This window comes from Chironomus tepperi, unplaced genomic scaffold (genome assembly GCF_022539635.2).
Source record: "Chironomus tepperi strain 1889 unplaced genomic scaffold, CSIRO-AGI_Ctep_v1 contig_393, whole genome shotgun sequence".
In the NCBI taxonomy this organism is placed as follows: domain Eukaryota; kingdom Metazoa; phylum Arthropoda; class Insecta; order Diptera; family Chironomidae; genus Chironomus; species Chironomus tepperi.
In genome coordinates this window covers 21340-41679 of record NW_027226515.1, presented here as the reverse complement: position 1 = coordinate 41679, position 20340 = coordinate 21340, and the positions used below count along the sequence as shown (strand labels likewise).

General features: G+C 27.0%; 7 protein-coding genes across 10 annotated transcripts; 3 read left to right on the top strand and 4 right to left on the bottom strand.

The window, feature by feature from the left end:
- The first annotated feature begins 1329 nt into the window (after positions 1-1329).
- Positions 1330-2205, top strand: LOC139096454 (uncharacterized). Its single transcript, XM_070648162.1, has one exon. It carries the CDS (start codon positions 1426-1428, stop codon positions 2035-2037), a length of 612 nt encoding a protein of 203 aa, XP_070504263.1. The 5' UTR covers positions 1330-1425; the 3' UTR covers positions 2038-2205.
- A 1547-nt stretch (positions 2206-3752) lies between these two features.
- LOC139096455 (AP-1 complex subunit sigma-2-like) lies at positions 3753-5837 on the bottom strand. Of its 2 annotated transcripts, none has more exons than XM_070648163.1 (4): positions 5005-5837; positions 4770-4948; positions 4600-4708; positions 3753-4523 (listed from the first exon to the last, which is right to left on the bottom strand). In XM_070648163.1, exons 1-4 carry the CDS (start codon positions 5005-5007, stop codon positions 4356-4358), a joined length of 459 nt encoding a protein of 152 aa, XP_070504264.1. In that variant the 5' UTR covers positions 5008-5837; the 3' UTR covers positions 3753-4355. The 2 variants fall into 2 exon arrangements, with proteins under 2 accessions (XP_070504264.1, XP_070504266.1); XM_070648165.1 differs by having other exon boundaries at positions 4770-4942.
- Positions 5838-5952: 115 nt separating this feature from the next.
- LOC139096451 (zinc carboxypeptidase-like) lies at positions 5953-7861 on the bottom strand. The gene is made up of 9 exons (XM_070648160.1): positions 7685-7861; positions 7457-7593; positions 7188-7389; positions 6961-7123; positions 6813-6886; positions 6570-6755; positions 6432-6488; positions 6254-6356; positions 5953-6195 (listed from the first exon to the last, which is right to left on the bottom strand). Exons 1-9 carry the CDS (start codon positions 7835-7837, stop codon positions 5981-5983), a joined length of 1290 nt encoding a protein of 429 aa, XP_070504261.1. The 5' UTR covers positions 7838-7861; the 3' UTR covers positions 5953-5980.
- A 610-nt stretch (positions 7862-8471) lies between these two features.
- LOC139096467 (cytochrome b5) lies at positions 8472-9352 on the bottom strand. The gene is made up of 3 exons (XM_070648179.1): positions 9110-9352; positions 8926-8966; positions 8472-8613 (listed from the first exon to the last, which is right to left on the bottom strand). The coding sequence occupies exons 1-3, from the start codon at positions 9350-9352 to the stop codon at positions 8472-8474; spliced, it is 426 nt and encodes a 141-aa protein (XP_070504280.1).
- Positions 9353-10479: 1127 nt separating this feature from the next.
- LOC139096453 (lysophospholipase-like protein 1) lies at positions 10480-12077 on the bottom strand. Its single transcript, XM_070648161.1, has 5 exons — positions 11919-12077; positions 11738-11840; positions 11502-11674; positions 11268-11439; positions 10480-11197 (listed from the first exon to the last, which is right to left on the bottom strand). Exons 1-5 carry the CDS (start codon positions 11992-11994, stop codon positions 11008-11010), a joined length of 714 nt encoding a protein of 237 aa, XP_070504262.1. The 5' UTR covers positions 11995-12077; the 3' UTR covers positions 10480-11007.
- A 608-nt stretch (positions 12078-12685) lies between these two features.
- Positions 12686-15976, top strand: LOC139096462 (protein takeout-like). The gene is made up of 3 exons (XM_070648174.1): positions 12686-12871; positions 13674-14204; positions 14281-15976. The coding sequence occupies exons 1-3, from the start codon at positions 12805-12807 to the stop codon at positions 14433-14435; spliced, it is 753 nt and encodes a 250-aa protein (XP_070504275.1). The 5' UTR covers positions 12686-12804; the 3' UTR covers positions 14436-15976.
- A 272-nt stretch (positions 15977-16248) lies between these two features.
- Positions 16249-20291, top strand: LOC139096463 (proclotting enzyme-like). 3 transcript variants are annotated; one of them, XR_011544976.1, is made up of 9 exons: positions 16249-16450; positions 18120-18769; positions 18859-18988; positions 19075-19452; positions 19602-19652; positions 19739-19753; positions 19821-19885; positions 19941-20026; positions 20089-20151. XR_011544976.1 is itself a non-coding variant. In XM_070648176.1 (8 exons), exons 1-8 carry the CDS (start codon positions 16348-16350, stop codon positions 20146-20148), a joined length of 1482 nt encoding a protein of 493 aa, XP_070504277.1. In that variant the 5' UTR covers positions 16249-16347; the 3' UTR covers positions 20149-20291. The 3 variants fall into 3 exon arrangements, 1 of the variants encoding a protein (XP_070504277.1); XR_011544977.1 differs by having other exon boundaries at positions 19739-19827; positions 19939-20026; XM_070648176.1 differs by lacking the exon at positions 19821-19885 and having other exon boundaries at positions 19932-20026; positions 20089-20291.
- Positions 20292-20340: the final 49 nt, after the last annotated feature.

Genomic DNA, 20340 nt, shown 5'->3' with positions numbered 1-20340 from the left:
GATCTATGATTTTAAGAAGTGTTTATTTAATTACACCTGACCTTCAAAAGGGGTCGTTCACTCATTACGTTCGCTTTTTAGGGGGTGTAAAGTCTGCAATTTTGCAACAGCGAAAAATTTTTGTGTGAAATTTGAAACCAGAGAGGGCGAAGATTCTAAAAGTTAGTTTTTTTACGTTACGTATTTTGTGAACGGCCCCTAAGAATATAAATATTTTTCCTTCGGCAATAATATCACAGTTTTGTCTGAGCCGTTCACTTATTATGTAACGCTCTTAAGGGAGAAAGGAGGTTTAGATTTTGTTACACCACAAACAAAGAATGTTATGCATTTATAATTTTTTAAGGAATGGGGGAAGGGGATCAAAAAGAGAACTTTTTTGTGTAAATGGCGATATTAGCAATTTGAAATTTTATTCATACGCACAGGGTTGTATGACACCATGTCCCCCTTCCACATCTGCTAAGCACAACAAGTCACATTTATTTTACTGAATCAAAAAATTTTAAGGACCCATTAAAATAATGAAATCAGTAGAAAATAAAATAAAATAAACTCTTTTTGCTTTAATTTAAAATTCAGTAATCTAGTCAATTTTTTTTTTACGTTTCCAATTTCAAATTAAGTGCTTTAGAATTTGAATTAAATAAAGGTACTTTGTTTTTAACTTGAATTTTGATCTCAAAAATTTTTTTTTTAATTCAATGTGTGCAATAAAAATGGTTACCTTTAATAAATTTATAATTTAGCTAGTAAACTATTTTATGAATATCCTGAAGAATATCTTAATATCAGACTCATTAACTTTCAGTTTTTGTAGACTATGAAACGAAAATTTTACTTTCGTTAGCATCATATGTATATATAACAATTTAAAATATATGTGCTAAATAAGTTGAATATGAAAAACTAAATGACATAACATTATTGAAAACTGGTCATAAAAGTTGTGAACAATCAAAAGATTTATGAGAAAAAAATGTATTAAATGATAAAATAAATATGGAAAGAATTATGATTAAATTACGGAAAAATTGTTGTGATTAAGAATTCAAAAGAATGATGAATAAAATAATGAAGGAAATTTAAAAAAATAAATAAATAAAAGTACTTCACTTTATCAAGCGATTTCAGTTCAGTTTTGTTTTAGTGATCAGTATTTGATTGAAATAACTGCCAACAAGATCTAAACGAACGATCTTTGTTTTACCAAAAAAAAAAAAAAAAAAAAAAAACGAGAAACCTACTAATTTCAGTTTTATGTTTAGACAGTTCAATTTCTTTGAGAAAGACCATGAAACAATGCTAACGGTATTTTAAAATTTGAAATATCAATAAAAGTCACAAGCCCTAGAATAACAAATCACAAAAAAATATTTCTCATTTAGATTATATTGATATATTTTCAAGTGGTATAAAAGTGAAATGGCAAATTTAAAACAAGATTTAGATGAGTATATGCTAATGAATGAAGAAAAAAAGTCATCGAATTATAAAGTTCCAAGTTTTAACGTAAAAATGCCGAAAATTCCATTTTTAAGCTCTGAGTCATCATCTACAAGTAACAGCTGGCTAAATGATCAAGAAGACAATTCGTGCTGTCCCAAATTGAATAGACTACAAAGAATAGCGGCTTCCGTAATATGCATCGGACTTGGATGCTTTTGTTTGGTGTTATCTACATTTTACATACCCGTATTAGTTTTTAAAGCTCGAAAATTTGCATTATTATTTACATTAGCAAGTTGTCTATTTATTGCTGGATTTGCATTCCTTGTCGGACTAAAATCGCTCATATCATCAATGTTTTCGAAACAAAAACTAATTATATCAATTTCTTACACAATATGTCTTATTTTGACTTTGTATTTCTCCATGTTTATACAAAGTACAGCTCTAACTGTATTATTTGCAGTTTTACAAATAATATCGCTTAGTTTTATGCTTTTTGGAATTGCACCTAAAGGAACAAGTAGCTCTTTTAAATTGTTTGGAACTTTATTTAAGCATCAAGCTTCTTCGACATTGCCTATTTGAGATTTGTGTAATTTCTTAAATAAGATATGAGTTTTGGTGATAACTTCATTAATCATCTGTATAAAACAATCACTGAAAATTATAATAAAAACATCTATTTTATCAATATTCAATTTACTTAAAATTTTGTTCTTGATTTTAGCGCAGGATTTAATCCTCGTAAACTCCTAATTCTAAAGATTATTATAAAAGCGTTCGTTTATGTATAATACTTAATAATTTCAACAGAATTCGCAATAAAAGTCATATCAACAGAGCCAAAAAAAGGTGTGTATTTTTTAGTACTGAGCAAAAATATAAAATATATAACTATAAAATAATTTTATAACCATATCTATATATGTTTAATTAAAACTCATTATTTATAAAAAATTGCAAGTTGAATTGCTGTAAGACTTTCGTCGAACGAAACATGATAAAATTCTTTAATCAGGAAGTACATTGGCTTGTTGAATCACTGATACAGTCATTCAGATGTGAAGGATTCGTAGGAAAAATGGCATAACATCCAATTCACTATTTGCAAGTGAATATCTTTCTAGTAACTAAATATCATATAGACAAACTATGAATTTTTGGAAAGGTCTTTGGATGTCCCTATCAAAAATGATGTTCCAGGTTTTTAAAAAAATTTAAACCCTATTAAAGTTGATGGCAAATTTCAGACAAAAAATGAATTTTTAAAATTGATGGAAGGAAACTAAAAATAAGAAAGGTTCTTTTCCCGCTATTTTTGAACCGATTGAACCGGTTCAAACTTAATATAATTTGCATAGTCAGATAGGACATCCAAAGACCTTTCAAAAAATATATAGTTTGTCTCTATAATTTTTAGTTACTAGAAAGATATTCACTTGCAAATATGTGAATATAGGATGTTTGCCACTATGAAAGCTTCATTGTATGAAATCCAATTTGCTGAAATTCGATTTTGTTAATCGTAAATGTTGAAGCATTATTTTTTGTCTTTCAAGTTCCTGGATCTGCTAAAGGTGTCAATAGAGTTGACTGCGGAGGTTAAAATTGTTTTGGAATTCGGAGAATTGGATTTTTTTTTTGCTTTTATCGTTCTAGAGGCCTCATTTTTCACTTAGTTTCCAAAAATCACTAACTTTTGAGTATTAAAACACACTTGAACTGTTCATATCACTTGAATTATTGTAAAATTTTACTAATATTTTTTTTGATTGTTCTCGTTCGAAAGGGGCGAACAAATTTTAATGATATTGAACTTCATTTACATTCACGTGAAAACTTTGTGAATATAAACAATTTGTAACTAGCATAATGCCATTAAATGAAATCATGAAAACTTTTTGGTTATTTAGCTAAACCATGAAAGCTAACTTTTTTTGAGCTTCATGTCTACGTGTAATAAAAATAGAAAATTGCTCGTTCTTATTGAGTCACTTCTGCTCGTTTTTGTCTTAATTTACTGATCGCTGGTTGATAAATAAGAGCAAATCAATTCGCTTATCTTGAAAAAATATCATTATTATTATAGTTATTTTTTATGATCCGTCAGTGTAATAGTATCGCTATATCAGGATTTAAGTTCGATAACGCTATATCAGTACTTGCCTTATTTTATACGTTTGTACACAAATAGGGGTGAGATTTATTAAAAGTTGCTTTTTTTTACAATTTTTTATAGCATGCAAAAAAAATTTCGATTTTCGATTCATACAAGATAAAAATTCTTAAATTATTGACTGTATTTAATTATTATTTACATTTTTATAAGTTTCCAATACAAGAAAAATAAAAAAAAGCGTTTAAAAATCAATAACAATCGTGTTATCCTATCACATATGCTATCTGAATATATGTTGGATTTATTTAAAATTTGAGAAATTAAAAATTATTTAGATAAAAGCAGAAATAAAATTATGAGTAACAACGTAACAAGCAAACGGAATCAATCAAATAAAACTTAATCAGAGTCAAACGATAATACTAATTAAAATATCGAAAAAGCATCGAATAAGGTAATAAATTTTTGGTATGATTTCCCACATCTAGGAAATAAAAGCAAGTTAGTTAGCAGCTTCGTTTTTATAATTTAATAATGATTCCTGGTATCATGTTACGTAGAATGATTTTGTTATTGTAAGCTAGTCATTAAATTTCACAAAAAAGGGACATTTTTAAGATGGCCAATAAGACGTCTATCGGAAATATCTCGTCCGAATAAATGCAAATGTAAAATGTCTGAACATTTTCTAAGAAAATGAATTGTTTTTGAATGTTTAAGCAGAAAGGAATGCACATTTAACGTTAAACATTTGTTTTATAGAAAATACGTACAAATGGCTCCTTTAAATATCGTAATTTTCATCATTGCCTACCTCTGTTAAGATATCTTGCGCTGCAATTGCTTTCAAAACATCCTTCTTTGATGTCTCTTGAATTTCTCCTCCAACGAGTAATTCGTCCAAGATGAAATAAGCTTTTTCGAAATTAAAAATGATGTCGAGTTCACAAACCTGTAAAAAAAATCATGTTTCTTTGATAAATACATTATATTATTTTAAAATTAAATCAAATTGATTTATTACTTACACTTCCAAAGTATTTATCTAGTAATTCGACATATCGATGAATAATTTCTAAAGTCAATAATACATTATCTTCTTGTTCAACAGCACAGCAGAAGTATAAACTTGCATATCTTTAAAAAAGATCCAAATTAAACTATATTTTAATTTTGATATTATGAACAGTTTTAATACCTTTTATAAACAATATTTGATTCTTTGTATTCCAAAAATGAGCACATTTTAGGCTTACGCGATAATATTGTGGATATGAGTTCCCGCGTAATTTTCTTCTTTATTTTGTCGGTGTGAGGTACGTACCATTTTTGCAATCGAAGTTTTCCTTGTCGACTAAATAACAACAGAAACTGCATCTAAAACAATTTTATAAATATAATATAAGTACATTTATCTAATTAATCAAAATTACCATTTTTATCAATTTAAAGCAATGAATTTTATGAAAATGAACAATTTAAAAAAATTTAAAAGTCATTATGCTAAAGAGGGACTAAAGCGCATTCTTGTCAAACAATCAGTATTTCATTAGCAAATAACAAGCAGGCACTACATATCGAAGGTAATTTTTGTTTTTCCTATAACAGAATGTTTTTCTTTGTAGTATAAGAAAATACAGTAGGAAAATCGCAATTTATTAACATTTTCACCAAAGTATTAGAGAATTGAAAATTGCCATTTGTTTTTTTATACGCTTTTATTTCATATGTTTAAGGTAGCTTAATAACTCACTTTGTTTTGATTGTTTGAATATGTATTATTAGCTTACTTGTATTGGTTTATTTGCGTCATTTAAAATGCTTAAAACACAGAATAAATACGATAATTAAAGAATTTTTTACTTCAATACAAATTGTAAACAACTTTTTAAGGAAAATTTTTGAACTCGTTAGAAAGTTTGAATTTCAGAAAACCGTTACATCAAAACCTTATACATTTATTGAATGAATGGTACAAGTACACTTGAATTTACGATACTTATCGATCTTATCTGTGAATATTTTACCCTAAATAAGAATACTGAATTAAAATATTTGTACGGAAAAGAAACAAAGATTGCTAGAGATGATAATATTCATACAAAAATTATTGAAAATTAACATCTGTAAGTGCCCAAAATGTTCTCAATTTCCTAAATTATCTTATAATACTGGGAACTGCCTTGAAAAACGAGATGTAAATTTTCGTGTGAAAAAAAAAATCATTTTACAAAATTTCCATACAAAAAAAAAAAATTGTTTGGGTTGTAAAAAAATCGTAGACCACTAAAGCTTTTAAACATGCACCAACATTGTTTTAAGTTTGGCTGAAATAAACATTTTAAGTATTTTATAATTAAAACTATAAATAATGTTAAAAATTTATTTTGAAAGAAGAGCTATGCTTTATTAATTTGTTAATTTAAATCTTCCAAAATCTCGAGCTTTTTTAACTAAACCAATGAAAGATTCTAAAATTTCTTCTGCATTTGGGATGATATGCTCTGGCGGTAAAAAGAAACCATAGTTTCCATAGTCTCCATTACCTCGCATCTCAAATGTATAAGAAATCGGAATTCCATACTGACCATACGCATGATCTTGAGAGTTACCCGAAGCCGAATCTAAATATTTATTATCTAGCTTTTATTTAAAAATTAAAGGTTGCTTAATTTTACTCACATAAAATTTCTGCTTGATTACCCACACGATAAGAAATATTATGTCTGTTCATTAACATTTCTGCAGCTGCATTTCCAACAGAGAACAATTCATCATAGTTGGGCTGGAACATATTTGTAAGACAAATATTAAAGTAATTTTTATAAAAATTAAAAAAAAAATTTGAAATTATTCTTACCACATGAGCTTTAGAGTTTCCATAAGGAAACAAGATTGAATGATCATAAGAATGAAGCTGAAATTTGAAAATATTTTTTTATACGAAAAAAACATCCCTATAAAAATATCTTTTTTTAAATGTAAAGTTATTACATACAGCAAGATAGGCATCAAATATTCCTTTGTGTGAGTTTAAAAATCTATCAATTGCATAGCATTCAGGCTCTGAAAATGGTTCGATTCCTGAGAACACATCACTACATGGCGATGTAGAGCTTCCCGTGCTCCCAACTTCATCAGGAATCATCCAATTGTATCCAAAATTACGATTTGGATCGACACCCTTTAAAAGAATTATCAATATCAATTTCTTTTATCAAACATATCTAAAATTTTATACCCAGCATAATATTGATTGTTTTGATCTTGTTTTGCGCCAGTTTCGGTTACTACTTCTAGTATATTCATATCCATCTAAAGTTTTGCATTTAATTTTAATCGTTTAAAAAACGAGGTAAAATGTAATCAAAAAATTTTCATTAACTCACCAGGATTCGAAATAGGTAAAAAGTACCAATCAATATTTTCAGCTAAATCCTTAACATCTTGATTTGGAGACAACAGCAACTCATTTATTATCCATGTTGCGGTAGCTGATGCAATCCATTCACGCGCGTGAATATGTGCTTCTACAAAAATTGCTCTATTTCCCTATGTAAAAAATAACAAGTTATTCTATTTGAAATGAGTACTTTCTTTTGTTTTTTTTTTTTACTTGTTTCTTTGAGAGTTTTAGAAGCTTTAATGGACGTCCCTCATAAGAAATTCCAATTGTTGTCACATTGACATAAGGCGAAAAATTTTCTTGCATACTATCCAACCAATTATGAATCGTTTCAACACTGTGGTATTCAGTCCAATTCATTTCTTCAATATCCTTTCTCTTTTTAAGTTGTTGAGCATCTTTATCGAATATTCTATTTGAGTAGCGATTTAATAAAAATAATTAATTTTTGAAGATACAGTTATAAATATACTATTTACTCTTGCAAATTGTTAATCACAAGCTCAGTTTTGATTTTCAATGTTTTTGTGATATCGGCAAAATCTGCAAATTTATGTGGTGGTACCATTATTTCCACATGTGTGTTGATGCTCATTGGTGTTTGCCAGAAATTATACTAAAAATATATTTCAATAATAAATTATGTAATAAGTACCTATGTTAACTTTAAAGTTATAGTCCAAAATAAAATATTTTTTTTTAATTACAGAGTCACTGGTATCAGCTAAAAATTTTAAAGCGTCTAACTGTTTATGATCATCAATGAGAATTTTATAAACTCTATACTTATCAAATCGAGCTTTTTCGCACGATACATAAATTAGAACACAAAAAATAAATGCTAATATCAATAATTTCATTTTAGTTTGATCGATTCTCTTGTACTAGACTAAAAAATGAAATTACAAAATATTTAAAGGTATGTTTAATCTTCTTAGATAAGTTTATCATTATTTTGCTACTTATAAATAGGTACTTGACAAATTAATTAATTTTTTTCTTATTATTAGACGTTTTAAAAATGTATGGGATTCCTTAAAAATGCTGTTTTATAACTTAATTATAACAATGTGTGTTGTATTAAAAACATAAATAAAAAATGCAAATCAATATGAAAGGAGTTTCGTAGATGTAATAAAAAAATGCATGTTAGTAATATTGTTTTGAATTTTTTATTAAATTTCATAATAAAGAAATAATTTAAATTAAATTTAATTGTAATACTAAGTGATTACTATTAATAAAATGAGAAGTTTTATAACAAGAGAGCAAAACTATGATGGTATATTTTCTTTTAAACAAAAAAAAAATCAGTCATATTTCCTTACATACTATAATCTTTAGAATTCTCTATCATTCTTCTTCGTTTACATGTGAGTATGTTTTCTCATCGTCACAGTTACAACGTCATATCTCACTGCATCTTTTTTTTATATTTAACTTTCTTATCTATATTAAATATTTCAATAAAGACTCACAATTATTTATGATTTACTACTCTGGAATTTTGCATGAAAGGCTTAATGTGGCGGGATATCTATACATTCGTTCATTTGGAGGTAGAATTCCAATTTCATATTGTTTGAGCATACTTAAAGCAAAATTTGAGTGTCCAGCAAATGCTACTGATGAGTCTCTGTAATTAAATAAAAATAACTTATTCGACTTTTAGGAAATAAGAGAAAACTTATATACACTTCTAGTGTTCTTTTCTAAAGGTCATCTTCAAAAGGTGATAAGAAATAAGCTACGATAAGCGGTATAAAAATAATTAAGCCGTTTGGAATTTCTATGTATAACATAATTTGATCATTTTGATTCTTGTGACTATTTTGTTAAAATTTTGGTTGATTTTTTTTTTTGACAAAAAATAATGAAGAGAAGAAGACTTGACTTGTAATGCAAAAATATTTAGACTTAGGATACAGTATAAGCAATATTTGTTTACCTTCCAGCATACTCTAATATAATATCTGTTCCACCAGGATGCTTTAACAAAAAAAAAGGCAATTATTGTTAATTAGCTAAAACATTTTTAAAATATGATATAATATGTATTTTAGTTAGAAATGAATAGTTTCGAAATATCGTTCAATTATCAATATATTTTTTTGGTACAATTAGGAGCTTACATTATCAAAAAAATTTGTAACATCATAAACACGATCATAAATCACAATCCAGCAGTCGTCAGGTGTATCATGTAAAGCAACATCAGATAGTGAAATTTGATTAAGTTTGTCGTCATTTGAAATTGCGTGCTCGACCACAGGGGTTTTAGGAGAAAATATTAAAGTGCGAATGGTGCTTGTCATAAAGTTTGTTGCAGCAACTAATGTCTCTTTTGCATCTATTTCACTATTCAAGACTTCCATTATTGCTTTCATATTTGCCTTTTAAACTTTTTTAAATTAAAATATTTTTGTTACAATTTTTAAAACTTTAATGTTTTTGTATATTTTTTACGATAATCACTCAATGACTGTCTAAAGCAAACTAATTTAAATTAAATGAAAAATGTAAAGTCATAGGTTTTATATATGTCTTCTCTCAGGCGGCTCATTTTTCTAGAACAAACACATCTAAAGAAAAGTAAACTTGAAATTATACATGCTTATTACATACTCTGAAATTGATCTTTTCTTTTAAGGCAAAAAAAGTTCATACTGCCAAAATACGGAATATATTTCTCGTAGCTATAGGACAGTGTTGCCCAAAACTTTTTTTGCCCCGCGACACACAGTTTGGACAGCACTGCTCGAGAACGTCAACACTCTCAATGAAATGACTAAAAAAACAAGGCATGTCTCCCTAAATCATACGTTAATGATACCTCATTTGTTAATAATATTATTCAAATTAGTTTTAATTGATAAGAATTTAAAAAAAATTATTGCTGCATGTTTTTGGAGGTTCATTATTCTGAATCATTCATATATATATTGAGGGATATTAGCATTAATAAGAAATTAATATTTCGAATGTTAGTCAAGATCAAGATTCAATGATTTTGAGCATTATAAAAATATAATTATCAGACACCAGACAGTTCAAAATGGTTCATTTAGAATTGTTTTTTTTTTATGGAAACTAATTCAGAATAATTTTGCGTTTTTAATATTTTTTTTATACTTGTTAATTCATAATATTAGAAATAGAACATATCGTATTAATTACAAAATATATAAGTATGGTATTGAAAGTAAATATCAATAGTGTGGTAATAAGGATTAAATTTCATTGAAGATTTCTCGAATAACAATAATAAGTAAATTAAAAAAATACAAACAATTTATGGTTCATAGGAACAGGCGAATGAATAAGAAATCGGCATACATGTGAATGTGAAGCCATAGATAATGACGAGCCTCCAAACAAGTTAATTTATGCAAAATATAATAGTAAAAATTTTATTTTTTATTTATTTGTTTTTTATATTTTGTTACGTAAATCATTACAAAAAGTGCATACCTTTGTGATAAAATATAATTTGTTTGGCTGATGAAATTTTAGTTCTATATTTCAAATTTGCATACATTGAAACTTTTCAAAAATAATATTTATAAAACTAAATAAAGTTATGATTTCTCAAAGTTATAAAACTTGATATTTGATGAAACATTAATGATAAGGGCTAAAAATGTAGCATTGAGAAAACTTGTTCATACAAACGTACGATATTTAATATTAATTAATTCGAAAATGTAGAGAAAAGGAAACAATTTTGTACCTAATGACTAATGCTTGATTACTCATACTTGCCATTCAAAACCACAATCACAGGTCATTCAATTCAAAACTTTGTTTTAAGACAAAACACAGACGAGTTATTATCAACATTGCTGATATGATTCCTATTTATATATTTGCTAGTTTAAATTTAAAAAATAAAAGCAGTGATGGTTTATATACCTGGTTTTGAATATTTTTTTACTTTAATATATTGTCAAAAAAATTATTTTTGTCATTGCAATACACCATTTTTTTAATTATTAATTCTTACACAAACTTTATGCATCATTTTAAAATCCTATAACTTGTTTAGCAATTCATTATCAAGAGGTGGTAAAATTTCACGAAGCCAATTTTCTAGATCAAGTAATTCACTTTTTTTTAATTCATGTAATGTATTTCTAATCGGAATAAAATCTCCCTTAACGCCACGTTTCTTAAGCTCTTCAAATGTTCGTTTACCCCAGTCAATAGGAACTAATGTATCTCTATCAAATAAATTAGATATTTCTTTATTTTATTGTTCATTTCTTATGTACATGAATAAGTTTTATTTACCTTTCTCCATGAAACATTTTAAGTAGTGGTAACGATTCAACTGTTGAATTTTCTAAAGATTCATAAACAATTGACTGATCGTTCAAAAAACTTGAAAGACTAAACACTCCACACAGATTTCTATTTAAATGATAACCTGTGTGAAAAGCTAAGGATCCACCCATACTAAATCCTAAAAAAATTGTCATATATGCATACATGTATTAAATAAATGAAATAAATTCATTAACAAACCACCAACTACGACACGATTTGCAGGAATACAGCATCCGTTTATTTCGCGATTTAGCAACTCATTAACAGTCTCGTATATAGCTGAGAGTGATTTTCTACACTCTAAAGCATCAATTGAAATATGTTTGCGATCGAACCATACATTACTATATTCACCATTTAACGGCGTATATCTAAAAATATAAATATATATTCAAAAAAAGTTTCTCTGTCAAATTTTGAAATAATCAATTAACCTTTGAACAGGTGCTGTAGGAAATACAAACTTTACATATGGCAAATCAAAATTTCGTCCCAATAAAAATTTTATCCATTCTATTAAGTTGCTTCCGGTGTCACCTATATGATTTTGTAATTTTATTCATTTAAAAGTATTGAGTATATTTATGGTTCAAATAGTTTTTTTGCAGAATTTACCTGAACCATGAAAAAATATAACAGTGGCAGAATGTGTAGAACTCGATGGTTGAATAATTTTCTCAATCAGTCTCATTCTACTAAAAATCAAATTATATTTTTTTGAAGAAGATTTCCTTTTATTTATTATTTTAAAGAAATAGAAAAAGATGCAGAAAATAGATGCGAATATTTAAAGTCATTGCTAGGGTGACCATTCGTTTTTAAAGTCGTTTAAATTAATATTAGTCATCGATATAAAAATGAAAAATTTAGTGAAAATAATACGAGATTAGAAATTATTTTTATCTTTGTATAAAAGAAAAACTGTTAAAACTAAAACTTTAAATAAAAATACTTATAATAAATAAGTTTTTTTTTTACTTAATTTTAATGAGAAAAATTTACTATCAAGAATCTTCATTATCAAGCTTATTACTGCTTTTGTTATTTTATAACAAACATTTTTGAATCGGATCATTAAAAAAGGATCAAAGGAAATCAATGGATATTGAAAATGAATACAAATAAATGTTAAATAAATCACCAAATAGCAAGTGAATCACTTTAATTTTTTTTAGCATTCAAATTGTAAACTTGGCCTTTCATATTTATCAAGTTCAAAGTTTCAGGAAAAAAAAACTTTATTTTAATCAAAGCTTAAATATTTACTAGTAATCCTTACTCACATCTACATATGACTGCATTTAAAATTACGCAGTAAGAAATATAAATACAAAAATAAAAGCGTGTAAAAAATTGTATACTTATTTCAAATTATATCTAGAACTTTTTTACATGTGTAATCAAGGTTCTTAAAATTGTTCATATAAATAGCTGGATCAGATGATTAAAGATTTTCAGAAGTATCATTACTGTAGCAAAGTGTAGAGCAATTGTTGCAAAGATGAAAATTTTAATTATAATTTCAAGCTTTTTAGTAATCATTTCTACAAAGTCAATCGACAAATTGCGTAAGTACTATTGCAATTTAACAAACGTTTTCAAATAAAAAAAAATATTATTAATAATAATGTCAAGTAACTTAATTACAAATACAATTAAACTTTAATCTAATGTTATCTAGAAAACTTATTTCAAAATCGTCCGAATAAATCATCATAGAAGAAAATAATTTATTTGTTATCATAATTTATTCAATAATTAAAACATAATAATTAAAACATATAAATGATATTTAGAATATTTTTTAAATTCAAAGGACATACCACGTAAAAAAAAACGATGATAAAGATTTTTGTGTCTAACAGTATCTGTTGAATAATTTGTAGTGGGAATTTTGTATCATATACTTTTAGTGTCCTTTTAATTTTTTAAAACAAGTTTATTTTTTATGTAACAATGCCATGATATGTTCATTTGATAACTTTATTTCTGAGTTGTTAGAATTTAACTGTACTTATAAAGGCATATATAATGGCAAATTTTAGAGGTTAAATTGAGGGTTTTGTTTTTATTATTAACGTTAATGAGCAAAATTAAGTTCAATGTCAGTAAGTGAAACAATACAAAAATATGAAAATGCAGGAACCTGTTTAACATTATTGCACTTTTCAGCATTTTTTACGGTTAAACGAAAAAGTCAATATTTTTTTCTCGTGATCTAAGCGATACATAAAATCACATAAAATCTATTTTGATGTCGATTGAACTTTACCGCTCGGTAAAGAAATTGTTTTTTGGAAAACTGAACATAAACTTATAAAACTTTACAAGTTTAAACTAAAATTTGTTATAATTCTCTCCCATCATTAGCATCTTCATTGAAAGTGTGCAGATATCAAGATCCAGTGCGAGATGAATGCATTCGAGATTCTATTGAATATTTTTTGTCATCTTTACATCAGAAACCAGATTCTATTGACTTTCCATCCGTAGAACCATTTGTTTATGATACAGTAACTTTTAAATATAATAGCCCAAACTTTGTTCAAGGATGGTTCACAATTCAAGATCAAAAAAATTATGGCATAAGTCGCGCAAAAGTCATAAATGTTAAATCTGATTTTACTGATGAAGAAATGGAATTACAAGCAATTGTCAATTTTCCAAAGCTATTTACAATTGGAAATTATAAATCAAATATTTCATTGGGTGTTTTCAAAATTGAATCAAAAGGACAGTTCAATGTATCCATGTATGATGTTACTGCAAAATGGACAATTAAAGGAAAACTTGAACAGAAAGAAGGAGAAAAATATATGAATATTTATCAATTTGATGTTTTACCAGAAGCAAAAAATATGAAAATTTCAGCATCCGGACTGTTTCCTGATCAGGAACTAAGTAATAGACAAATTTATATTGCATCTGATTTTACAACTTTCATTTATTTTTTTTTTCTTCACAACAATTTTTTTAGATAAATTTGTGAACGAGTTCTTTAATCAACACTGGAAACTTTTTTATCAAGAGATGATTCCGGAAACTCGAAAACAGTGGGAACCTCTTTTTAGAGATATCTGCAATAAATTTTTCTCGCAAATACCATTCAAAAAACTCTTGTTAAAAAATTAAGATAAAAATAACAAAAAAAAAAATTTACATTAATATACAATTTTGAGAGTCCCTATTACATTTTTAACATGATCTTCTTTTCTTTCGCCGCAAATTGAAATTTTTAAATAAAGGATGCTTATATTATTAATTTAACTTGATCTACCGCAAATTTTATAGCTACATAGATTTGTTGATCGTGATAAACGATTTATGAATTAGGTTTAGCGAATTAATTTTTTCCCATAGAACGTCACTCAGAGAGACAAAATTGTCATCATTAAAACTCACACGTAAAAATATGTGTTTTGATTTGTAAACAGGAAGTAATTTGATTTGTTAAAAAACAAGAAAAAAAATCAGTAACCTTAGCAAAAAACATGCTATTAAGGATCACAAATTGCAATTCTTTGAATTTAGTTTAACAATATATCAAGTTTAATATTGAGATTTGTTAGGCCAAACCCGACTAAAATAATGTCTAAAACAAAATCTTTCCTAGTAATTAAACTCTGCGTGACTCTGTATTGTTGATGTTAAATAATGTCGTGATTAACAATATCGTGATTTCAGTTAGGTTGATATGAAAAAGAAATAGAAATAAAACGCAAAATTTTATTATTTTTAAAAGAAAAAGGAAAATGTCAAAAAATTTTTAGAAGTGTTCTTTAGCAATTTGAAAAATTAAGGTTATTAACATATATTTATTTTTTCTTCTCCAAAATTTTCTATGAAAAACGTTTAAATTTTCCAAAAAAATTTCTTTCTGGGAAAATTTTGTACTGAGTTTGAAAAAAGTTAGAAGTTCGTCCCTGCTAGCAGAAATGCTTGATTCTGTCAGGTAACAATCAAGTCAGTAGAATCACTGATGATTGGGTTTAGTCGACTAAATAGTTTATTTTTTTTTAAATGGAACTGAGAAAAATAATGGTAAATGAAGTAAATTATATTTGAATGAAAATATCATTTCATTGTTTGAATTTTTATTTTATTTTTTTTTTTTATCAAAATTTGATACAAGATTTAAAATCAATATGAGGAACGTTGTTATTGATTTTTTAATTCAATTAAATTCAGAAATTAACAAATAAATCTATCACAAAGCAATTAGAAATAAAAAATTGACAAATTATTGCCGCCGAAGAGCAATTTTATGAAAAATACGCGTAAAAAAAATCTCATGAAAAAAAAAATTAATTTATTCCAAAAAAAAATTGGGGTCAATGCTTTTAAGAGAATTTTGATGGTTTATTATTTATTCTAAAGCTAATAGATTATTAATTTCCTTAATAATTCTTAACTAAGATCGTCCAGATTCATCGTCCATAAATGATGGCCAGCTTTTGCAGGATTCTGACATTGGATTTAACTTCTATTTGAAATTTTTTGCGAGATATTTTTATGACTAAAATAATAAGATGGTTCAAAAAACCTTATTTTTGGTTGACATCATTTGAAGCCGACCCAGCAGAAGTCTCAATCAAAGAAAAATCACAATAAAATGTCAAAATTAAGATCAAATGGAATTAATCAAAAAGACTTATGCAAATTAATAAAAATCACTCTCGATAAATTTGTTTGTCTCTTTTTAATTACCATCCATATTCTTTCATGCAAATATGTTAGTTAGGTTTTTACTATACATCTATCGTATTGAGTTGAGTATTTTCTTTATTTCAATCGAGTTATATATTTTAAGAAGATTAAATGCTTTACCACAACACTTTCGAATGATTGTTTACTAATAAGCAAAGAACAACGAAAGAAATTCTTATGGTGGGGAAGTCTAATTGTGTAATGCTTATATAAAAGTAGAACCGTTTAAGAACGATTTCTTCAGTATTGTTTTGATATTTCGAGCGATAAGGATATAGTGAACGGAAAAGGATCCTATACATAATTTGAGTGCTAAATGTTGTATTAGAGATTAAAAATGAAAGTGTTAAGGAACATTTTACTATTACTTTTTGCACTAATAAATATCAAGTCTACAAATGGAAAAGAATTTATTACAAGTGATGCAGTTATTTTAGAAGGTGTGTTCATTTAAATCATAAAAGAACTTGAATGCGTGAACAAGATAAAAATAAATAAACTACTCATTAATCAAATATTTGCGCGAGATAGGCAAGAATATTTAAGAACATATAAAATACATAAATGCTTTGCAAAAAAATTGATATGCAAAACAAATAATCGTAAAATAATGAAACTGTATTAAACATAATACAGAATTCCTTTTTGTTTAGTAAAAAAAAAGTAGTATTGAATCGGATCACGCTTCATGGGAATATTCACACCGTTTCAAAAACAGAGTTTTTTGGTTAATTAATAATGTATTACATAAACACTTCTCAAAAATTAATGACTTTTAGATTCACTTATTTAATTATCACAGAGGTTATAGATGGAAATATAAACACAGTGTTTTAATAGATCACTATTACCTCTAAAAAAATGGAAAATTTTCAATGCTGCATTATCAATCAAAATCATCATTTTCCTTCTCGGAAAAAGCTTATCATTTTCAGAGTAGTTTTGGGAAAAATGCGAAAAACTGATTTTTCAACAAATCAATTAGAATATATTACACAACGTGAAACGGTGCGACAACCTCAAAATTAATTCAAAAAAAGTAGACAAAAATTAATCAATTTCTTAAATAAAAATATTTCCTTTTAAGCAATATTTATAGTATAAGAAAAAGTTTCATGTATACATTGTAGTGAAGAAGAAAAAAGCTCTAAAAGTAGATTATTTTTATGAATTAAATAATAGTTTGAATTCTCCTGTAACGTAAATAGAAATAGGTAACTCTATTAGGTTACAAGAAATAATTGATCACATATATGTTAATAATAAATATGATGTTCTTTAAAAGGATAGACTTAACGGAATGACACATGTGTAATGTAACAAGTATACAAAGAATAAATTATTGCGTTTTTTATTAGTATTGATTACAAAGAACGTAGAATGTAGGCTTGAATAACTTTAGATTATAATAAAAAGTAATATACACAAGAACATTGAAGAATTAAACGAACAGTAAGAATTTTTTTAGCAAGAACTTACAATTTAAAATTAATTGGGTAGAAACCCAATGCGGAAATATTCACACCGTTCCATAATAAGTCTCGCGGGTAAGCCAAGCTTCGCTTGACAAATTTTTGAGGGATCAAGCTCCAGCGGGTAGGCCAAGCTTCGGTTGGCATATATTTTAGTGGTCAAGTTTGATAATTTTCATACAATGTTTAAAAATTCAAAAATCATAGTAAACATTGATTTTAAAATTTTGTATGTAAATGAAAATTTTTTGCTTTTTTTTTGAAGCAACGGCTGTTCTTGCCATGCTCAAAATCTAATCAGCTATAGTAAAATACGGATAGATTGCCAAAAACTAGCGGCCTGTTTCACTAAAGTATATTATCCTTGATTTCGGATTATCCACTTCAGTTTTTTGGAAATATCTCAAGCAATTTAAGAGTTGCACTATTTTTGTTTTTATAATTTATAATTTGACCAAGCCGTGACAATTCTATATATTTTGAAATTTGATGGTCTTTAATATGTATTAATTATTCAATTTTTAAGTCAAATCTAGTAGACTTACCGGAATCATTGCGATAAATTTGCCAAAAATTGAGAACCCAAAGTTCTCGGAGTTTGAAATTAAATTACTTAAACAGTTTCTTTATTTTTCAGCTTCAAATGAGACCACGCCTTTTCGGAATAAGAGAGATATATACTTTGCAATTCCGCATTCATTTTCAACAATTAAAGTAAATTGGGGAAAAAATGGTTTAGGTCAAGCTTGTCTAACATCTTTAGGAATTTTAGGATCCTGTCAAAATTTTAAAGCTTGTTATCCTTTTTTTAAACATGACGAGCCATTTACAAAATTTCCACAATTGAGCGGTGTTGATTCGTGGATTTTAGGAAATTACGATACATGCACTTATTATTTAGATGATGGTCGTCAGGCATATGGAGTATGTTGTACAAATCCTCTTCAATCAGTATCTACTGAAATTGTAACAACTAAACCCAATGAAGGCCAAAAAATTGATATTTCTACTGGAAGTGTTTTTGGAAGCTGGCCTCCACCGATTCCAACACATCCTCCAGATCATACTCCAGCTACTCATCCACCAAATTTCGGGAAGCCAGTTCAACAGGTTACAACACAGCGGCCTTCCGGTACAACATGGGCAACAAAGCCCCCATCGCAACAATTTACTCTCTCTACGACAAAAAAACCTTCACTTATTACAACAACTCCCGAAAATATTTTTGATAAAGATGATGTTCCATTCGGTAGCGATGTCGGTTGCGGTGCAAAAAATGGAAATATGGTAAGAAATGCTCAACGTATGTCAATAAACTTTTTTAAAAAATTTTAAGACATAATACGATATAAGAATACAATAATTTTTTTTAATAGGATCAAAATAGAATCGTTGGTGGGCAAAATGCTGACCCACTGGAATGGCCTTGGATTGCTGTGCTATTCAATGGTGATCGACAATTTTGTGGTGGTTCATTAATTGATGACATTCACATTTTATCAGCTGGTAAAATTTAATGAGTTCATAATGAAGAAAATAATAATAAAATAATATATATATATATATATGATGATTTCTGAATTCATTTACAGCTCATTGCATTGCTCATTTTAGTTCATGGGATGTTGCAAGACTAACAGTTCGGTTAGGAGATTACAATATAAGAATTTCAACAGAAGTGAAGCATATTGAACGTAAAGTGAAAAGGATTGTTCGCCATAAAGGATTTGACTCTAGAACATTGTATAATGATATTGCAATTTTAACACTTGATAGGAAGGTTCCTTTTTCAAGAGGTATTCGGCCAGTTTGTTTACCATCAATTGCATCTGGGACTTATCATGGTCAAATCGCAACTGCTGTAGGTTGGGGATCATTAAGGGAAAACGGTGTTCAACCAAGTATTCTTCAAGAAGTTACTTTACCGATTTGGAAAAACGAAGAATGTAAACTCAAATATGGACCTGCAGGTTTTTTCATTTTTTTTATACTATCTAACTTAATTTATATGAAGGATATTACACAGGCAATCGTATTATAATTTTTTTTTTTTCTAAATACCAACATAAAAATATGTCTCGTGATTTTCAATTTTTTATTCCATTTATTCTTTTTAAAGCTCCGGGAGGAATTATAAATACAATGATGTGTGCTGGACAAGCCGCAAAAGGTATTTTTTTTTTAAATATGTTGATATATTATTTCATTGAATTAAATGAGTTTATATTTTCTTTTTTTTAATATATGGATATATAGATAGCTGTTCTGGAGGAAAGTTTTAATTTCTTTTAAGAATCTACTTAAATTATATTCTAATGAAAATATTGATGTATTTCAGATTCCGGTAATTTTTTTTATATTGTTTTATATGTATTAAGTTATTACAAACATCATATATAGGAGGTAATGGTTTAAAATTTAAACTATAGTTTAAAGTATATAACTAAATATTTTTCAGGTCCTCTTGTCGTTAATAATGGACGATGGACTCAAGTCGGTATTGTGAGCTGGGGAATTGGATGTGGTAAAGGCCAATATCCTGGAGTAAATACAACAATTTCAGTAAATAAATATAAATTATTTAATCAATTGTAAAATATTTTTAGGTTTACACACGAGTAACATCATTCCTACCATGGATAGAAAAAAATACAAAGGAAGCATAATTTTGCCATTTGTTATTTGTGATATTTGAAAGCTTGCTTAAATTTTATGTTCAATAAGTTTAGCCTATGTTTGTGTAACTTTTAATACGTATAGAGTAAAACTAAATTAATTTGAATAAACATTAAATACCTAACACATCCTATATTCAATGATGAATATTTCTTATTTTACATGGTGTACACGACCAGACA